Raw genomic sequence first — 7,364 nt, 5'->3', positions numbered from 1 at the left:
TCCCACCACTTGAGAAACGCTGTTGGTCTTTTTATATTTCTGCAACTTAGCATTTTAGGAAAAGAGACTGACAGTAACTATCAGGCTTTAAAAAGAAAGAAAAAAAACTGGGGTCAATTTGTTTATCTAAGCCCTTCAAGGTTGTGCCCCAGCATGGCTGCAATCCAATGACTCAGACAAGTAAAAGAAAAGATACACACACTCACAAATACACATGCACACACTCACAATACACACACATGCATAAGTATCGATAATTCTTTAAATGTGGTTAAATTTTGTGTTCTGTGGTACTGCATAGTGAAATTTACCTCTTACCTGACTCTTGCTCAAGTAATAATTACTATGAGTCAACTAGGAGTCAAACAGAATGAAATGTACCGGAATGAAAATGACTTACCTTGTGTCTTCAAACTAAAGTAGTTTGAGAAGGATCCGTTACCGAGTTTATTCATAGCACGAACTGTGAATTTGTATAATGTATTGGGCAGCAAATCTTTAAGGAAAAGAAAGACAAAGAGAGAAAAATATAAAGAGAGAGACAGACAGACAGAAAGCATACAGCTGTTTTAATGTTGTTAGGCACAGGAGTGGCTCTTTGGTAAGAAGTTTGCTTCCCAACCACAAGCTTCCAGGTTCAGTCCCACTGAACTGCATGGCTGGTCTTTTTCCCTCAAAGACCAGCCATGTTATTTATTTGAGTCGAAAAGATTGCTTGGAAGTTCACAGCATGTTATACAAGCTTCATAGCATGAAACTAACGGTAGCTTGAATTTAAATCCTGTCTATATTAACCCATAAGCATTTCAACTGGCCCGTGTCCAGCCTGAATATTGTTTCTGTTTTATGCCCAAACCAGCTAGATCTGACCTCTCACAGTGCCATGTGAAAAATAGCCACTTGCTGCAAGATAATGCATGATTAATTCAAAACAAGGTGAATAAAATAAGCATCACATTTGACAGAGTAATCTGAATAATGGAACAGTGCACTCCTTCACTACATACATATAGGTGAAGGCAAAGAGAAGAGTTAAGGATGAGGCATAGAGAATGAGTTGGGAGTGAGGCAAAGAGAAAGAGCCAAGGCTGTGATAGAGAATAGGTAGCTACCTGTCACGTTGAAGTGGGCAACATTGCTCTTTCCAACAAGCACCTCCCTACCAGTGGATCGTTTCCTGCTGTCGGTCAGGATTTTGTAGATGAGGAATGTCTGGTTCTCCCCGCCATCAAAACCAGGGGTCCACTGTAGGTACACAGATTCCCAAGTGGCTTCAATGCTCACTAAATCCTTTGGTGGATCTGGAACACCTGCAACAACAACAAAAGAAGGCAACAATAACAACTGTCAATAATTTGGGTACATGGCCAGTAATTTTGCAGTGAGAGGGGTGGTTGATTACATGGAGAACAAGATTAGCCTGGGTACTTCATTTTAAGCTCAGAGAAACAAAAGGTGAAGTTGACATTGGTAAGATTTGACTAGGAATGTAAAGAACAGGACCACAAATGTCCACAGAGCATTTCCTTCCCACCAATGCTCTAATTATTCAGCTAGCTTGCGTCCTCCTCCTCCTCAAAAACAACAACAAGTTTCAAATTTTGTCACAGGGGCAGCAATTTGAGGGAGGTGATGAGTTGATTACATCAACCCCAGTGTTCAACTGATACTTATTTTATTGACTCCGAAAGGATGAAAGGCAAAGTTGACCTTGGCAGAATTTGAGCTGAGAAGATAGCAACAGGCTAAATACCGCTAAGCATTTCATCCCGTGAGCTAACGATTCTGCCAGCTTGCTGCCTTCATATAATAATAATAATAATAATAATTTCAAATCTTGGCACAAGGTGAGGGTTTGTGGCAAGAAGAGCATCTACCAGTAAAAAATCTGCTTCAACAAATTTCATCCCACTCATTTGATCAAGAAAGAGTGGGCATTAACCTTTAGCACACTGTAGGTGCATCGCATCACAACATGAGTTTTCTCCCTTGTTGTAACAGGGCAGTGACAGGAGAAACAGTTCTAGAGAAAATACAGTGTGCAAAAGGTTAAAATGAGTAAAAGCGTGCTTAAGAAATAATGACAAGGTGTTAAATTACAGTTATATAGAAATTAAGAAATGGTATTACGTACTTCTTTCACGGACATCTCGTATAGCTGTTATGCCACCAATGGTGTTATTCACAATAACAAGATAAACACCTAAGTTGTCAGAGACAGCATAAGGGAAGATTAGCGTAGAGCGGAATGTATTGACATTGATCTGTGTAGTGAGAGAAGTGATGGAAACTGGTTGGTTATCTTTACGCCAAGAGAAAATTGGTTCAGGGTAAGCTTCGATTTCAATAGACACATTCGATTTGGTTTTCAGAGAAATGGCAACAGTTTCCTTCATTTCTTCGATAGAAGGTGCAGCTACAAATACGACATAATAAATAATAATAATCAATAAATATAAATATTAGAGAATTTGTTTAATATGATTGACTAACTCTTGCACTCTCTTAAAAAAGAATGTAGATCTAAATGAGCAAATACAAACATGTATATTCATGTAGTAGATACAAACATGCATATTCATGTGGTAAATGCATTTATATACTTAGAAATCAATTTCTAAGCCACAAAATATATATAAATACAAAAAAAAAAAAAAAAAAAAAAAAAAAAAAAAAAAAGGATAAATATTAAATGAATGTATTAATTCTCATAAAAATATAGACAATAGGTGAACCTCTAAATGGTCCATTGACCTGTTAAAACTAGCAGTCCAATCTCTTACAAGCCACACCTAACTATTTCGATACACTATGCCAATTTCCTCCCTCTAAAAGACAAGGGTTACATTTGTCTTATAGGAGATGACCTGAGGTTAAACAACAGATTATGGTAAAAATAACTATAAAAAAACACAAAACAAAACAAAAAAGACAGGTGTAGGAGTTATCAGCGTATTGTGAATGAACTATGTCTGTGCTGCCTATTTATCTATCCATCCAAAAATATGCCTCGAGTTTCTGAGGCAAGTTGGAAAATCCCAGGATGCACCATACAAATAATAATACTTTTGGTAAAATATGTTACGTTGACTATTATATCGATCGTGGGGGTTCATCTAAGAATTTGCTCTTGTTATCATCTGCAGTCACAAAGGGAGGCAATTCTAGTTAAAAAAACAGTTACTTCCCCTGTTTCTGAAAACTAATTTATTTCCTTAAATGGTGAAGTCAACAGCGTCAGGTTAATTCTAACGAAGAGGAACCGTGTTTATTTTTGTCGGTAGAATGACTCAGCACCAACATCATAATTTTATTGTCCCTTAAAGATACGAAAGGCGCAGCTGAATCTATTAAAAAATAAGTCTCTGTCTCTTCACGGGGATCGACATTGATACTTGTGCCTCCCCTTTGAATTAAAGGTGAGATGCAAAATGAAGCTATCTTAGAGACTTGGCCAAAAACATTCTGCAAATCGAAATGCAGGGAAAGTATCTTCCACTGAGACAAAACAAACAAACAAACCTTCCCCCCACCAAATATAAAAAACCCAGTTACATATGCTATAAGTTATACAAAATCATGATGGAAGAGAGGTATCGATATCTTAATTTGATTAAGTTTTACTTACATCTAATTATCAATGAAAATGTGGATACTCTTTTGAATTTATCATTTAACGATGTCTTCACAACACAGGAATAGTTGCCAGTATCAAAAGGCATCAGCCGGTTCGAGTTATCTTGCGATGGACCTAAAAGAAAGTGGGGAGAAAACACAACAAAAATCAGCAACAAGAAATGTATTCTGTGAATTAAAGAAATTAAACAATTTATTTAGACATTACTAACTTCTAGACCAGTTGCTCTCACCTGGAGTCCATGCGGCCCTTGGGGGTTCCTATAAGATTTTGCTATTGAAAATCATGAGCATGATAGTGACACCGTACGCCATGTGCCATGAATGGATAAAGGTTGAAAATCATTATTTTATACAAATCAAAGAAAACTATATCTTACTTTCAAAATACAACATGCTGGTGACGATATTGTTGTTACTTGAGCTTTGCACTTTGTAATTGTGGCCAGAGACCAATTCACCGTTCTTCCACCAAGTAATCGTTGGTGCTGGGTTACCATAGGCTATACATCTTAATGGATTGATACGCTCCTTCTCATTTTTTATCATGTTTGAGGGTAAACCGGTGGTGATTTCAGGATATTCTGAAAAGTAAATAAATGATAGTACATTATAATAAGTCAATGACCAATATTAAACATTAGAGTCCCCAATTTGAGACAAGGAAAATGGAGAAAAAATAAATGCAGTACCTTATAATAAATCAATAACCAATCTTAACCATTAGAGTCCTCAATCTGAGAGAATACAGTAACAAAATAAATGATTGTATAAGTAAATAACCAGTCTTAGACATTAGAGTCCCCAATTTAAGAAGGAAACAGTAACAAATCTACTAATGGAATTTGAACCACATCTAGCTTTATTCTATATCTTTTATACAGAGGAAAGACAGTACCCGTGATACTACAGGGCTTCCATGACTGGTAGGGAGGGAAGAAATTAGGAATGGACCACAGCCCCTCAAACCAAAGACCCAACACAAATCCTTGCGACAGAGTTGTCTTTGCTAAAGACGCCACCTAAGGTGCCATGTAGTGGCGTTAAACCAAGAGAAGGATGAGCTCTAACATCTGAATGGGCCAAGGCAAGATTTGAACTCAGAATGCAAGGAGCTAGAACAAATACTGCAAGGCATTTGTTCTGACATGCTTACCCTTTTGCTAATCCCCACCCCACTGAATTGTACTTTTTTTTTTTTTTTAATTGACAGACACGTCAGTCCTTCCATTCTGAATGAAGACAACTGGTTTTATTTTGTTTGTTTATTTATTTTTTGTAGAAATTGAAATGTTACTCTTCAGAAAAGTGTAACAATTTGTGTAGGCTTTCAGTTACGTACAGAAGTATGTACGTTTATCAAAAAGACAAAGTAACTGGAATTCACGAGACTTCGTTAATTACTACAGTGAACAGTCTTTAAACAACATAGGTGTATAACCAAACTTCAAAATATTACGGGGGGGGGGGGCAATGTAGTGTACGTAGCATATGTACTATGTGTGTGTTGATCATAAGAATTATTTCCCTTGGTAGTTTTAAACCTTTTAAAGAGTTACTTACCTTTGACGTTTACGACGATAGCGCCCTGGTTGCTGCTCCCCATCTGGTTCCGAGCTATGCAAGTATAACGACCACCGTCTTGAAGGCGGGGTTGGTTAATAGTGAGCGTTGAGGACCTGTTCCCAATCAATTGACCTTCTCTTCTCCAGACATAAGTCGGCAATGGGTAACCAGCTAAAACGTGAGGGAAAAAAAAAAAAAAAAAAAAAAATCTTAGTCTTCTTTCTTTTTATTGGTTTCAGTAATCGAACTCCAACACACTGGAGCAGAGCCCTTAAAAAACAAGTGTAGCTGTGAAGCGAGAAATCTGCTTGCTAAACACATGGTTCTGAGTTCAGTTTCATTGAGTGGCACTTTGGGTAAGTGTTATAGCAGCACCAGGACGAGATTTTTGAGTGGGTTTGGTAGACAGAAACTGAAAGAAATCTGTCCATTGTATGTGTGTGTGTGTGAGTGTATGCACACACACACACACACACACACGGTGCCTGCGCCTTTTTTCCAGCATTAAACTGCATATTATTGTCCTCAGCCTATCTGTAAATTGCATCCAACTCCTGCTGAAAGCATGCAACATTGGTGGAGTTTTGTATTTTCTGCAAGACTTTCCTATCATCTACATAGCTAGCAAGGGTGGCTATCCGGGCAGCTGAGGGGGTCACTACGAAAAGCAGAGGTCCCAAGACAGTGCCCTGTGGAACATCAATCACTGTTTAGGTTTGCTTTAAGGTGGCTCCATTGGCCCCCTACTGCCTGACTTCTATCTTTCAGAAAGTCATGTAACCACTCAACCAAGTTTTCCAGCTATGCCAAAATCATGCAGTTCGTGGCATATCCTACGATGATCAACTTTATCAAAAGCTTTTGCAAAGTCAAGGTATATTACGCCCACATTTGAGTTGTCGAGTAACTGCTTCAACACTCAGTCATAGTGCTGTAGGAGTTACATCTGTGAAGATGTCCACAGTCCAGTGACTCTAACAAGTAAAAGAATACAAGAGAAACAAAACTGAAACAACAGACACCTAAATTCAATACAAACAACAAATTCTAGAAGACTCACAATTATTAGGGTCCACTTTGCATGTCAGAGAAATTGGTTCTGCTCCTTTTATGGGTATGTTATTTGAATTAATTTCTACATTGCCTGGTGAATCTGAAAAGCAAATATTAAAAGAAAATATTATACACATAATTATTATTATTATTATTATTGTTGTTGTGAAGGCAGCGAGCAGGCAGAATCCTTAGCATGCTGAATGGAATGCTTAGCGGCAATTTGCCCATCACTACGTTTTGAGTTCAAATTCCACCGAGATTGACTTTGCCGTTTATCCTTTCAGGGTTGATAAATTAAGTACCAGTGAAACACTGGAGTCGATGTAATGACTTAATCCCCACCTCCCAAGCTGCCCTTGTGGCAAAAGTTTGAAATCATTATTATTATTGTGTAATTACTTTTAGAAATTTTGCTGTACTTTGGGAGGGTCATCGTGCCAATTAGAAACATGTACTGGTTCCATTTCACTTCTTTTTTTATGAGGAAACTTGGTGCTGATGTTGTCTTGGGTTCACAGTTCCACTTTGCAGCACCCTGGGTCAATGTATTTCTGAACGCATTACATGCAGGACTGCTCATAATTGTATGAAAATGTGCATGAAAGTGTGTACATGCACGAGTGTGCACTTGTATGATTGTATAACCAAATAACTGCCTGTATGGAGAAATGTGTGCTTGTGTGTGTGTGTGTGTAACAGAGATAGACTATTCTTGTACAAGTGTGTTATTTGGATTCATAGGATCTCAACAACAACCACAACAACAATTTAATATTACTCACATCGCACATAGAGAGTTGTAACTGCACTGGAATTTGCATTGATGACTGCATCTCCTAAAGAAGGCACCAATGAGTTTGCAGATTCACATGTATATTCGCGGGCAATCAATCTGCTGGCACTGCTACTCCTCCATGTGGCAAGTATACGGGAAGGTGTATTAGTTGCTACATTATCAGACGGAGTCCAGCGTAAGACGTTTGGCACTGGGTTTGCATCTGCACGGCATTCGAACTGCACTGGGTCAGTGATGTTGACTACAACTTTCGGCATGACTGTGAGCTTCGGTTTATCTGGAGAATAAAAAAAAAAAAAACAGAAAAAAA

General features: G+C 38.0%; 1 protein-coding gene across 5 annotated transcripts in view; it reads right to left on the bottom strand.

The window, feature by feature from the left end:
- Window positions 1-7,364, bottom strand: part of LOC106874759 (uncharacterized) — a 259,055-nt gene that overhangs the window by 113,202 nt on the left and 138,489 nt on the right. For all 5 annotated transcript variants that reach the window (XM_052974950.1, XM_052974949.1, XM_052974946.1 and 2 more), the window contains exons 6-13: window positions 7,041-7,331; window positions 6,263-6,355; window positions 5,200-5,373; window positions 4,017-4,220; window positions 3,629-3,751; window positions 2,135-2,416; window positions 1,113-1,310; window positions 401-496 (exon numbers count right to left, since the gene is read on the bottom strand). In XM_052974950.1, the coding sequence (XP_052830910.1) occupies window positions 401-496; window positions 1,113-1,310; window positions 2,135-2,416; window positions 3,629-3,751; window positions 4,017-4,220; window positions 5,200-5,373; window positions 6,263-6,355; window positions 7,041-7,331 (1,461 nt within the window). The remainder of the gene's footprint in view (window positions 1-400; window positions 497-1,112; window positions 1,311-2,134; window positions 2,417-3,628; window positions 3,752-4,016; window positions 4,221-5,199; window positions 5,374-6,262; window positions 6,356-7,040; window positions 7,332-7,364) is intronic.

The sequence above is a fragment of the Octopus bimaculoides genome, chromosome 20, assembly GCF_001194135.2.
Source record: "Octopus bimaculoides isolate UCB-OBI-ISO-001 chromosome 20, ASM119413v2, whole genome shotgun sequence".
Taxonomy (NCBI): domain Eukaryota; kingdom Metazoa; phylum Mollusca; class Cephalopoda; order Octopoda; family Octopodidae; genus Octopus; species Octopus bimaculoides.
Note: the sequence above shows the minus strand (reverse complement) of the source record. Positions and strands in the feature narration are given on the sequence as shown.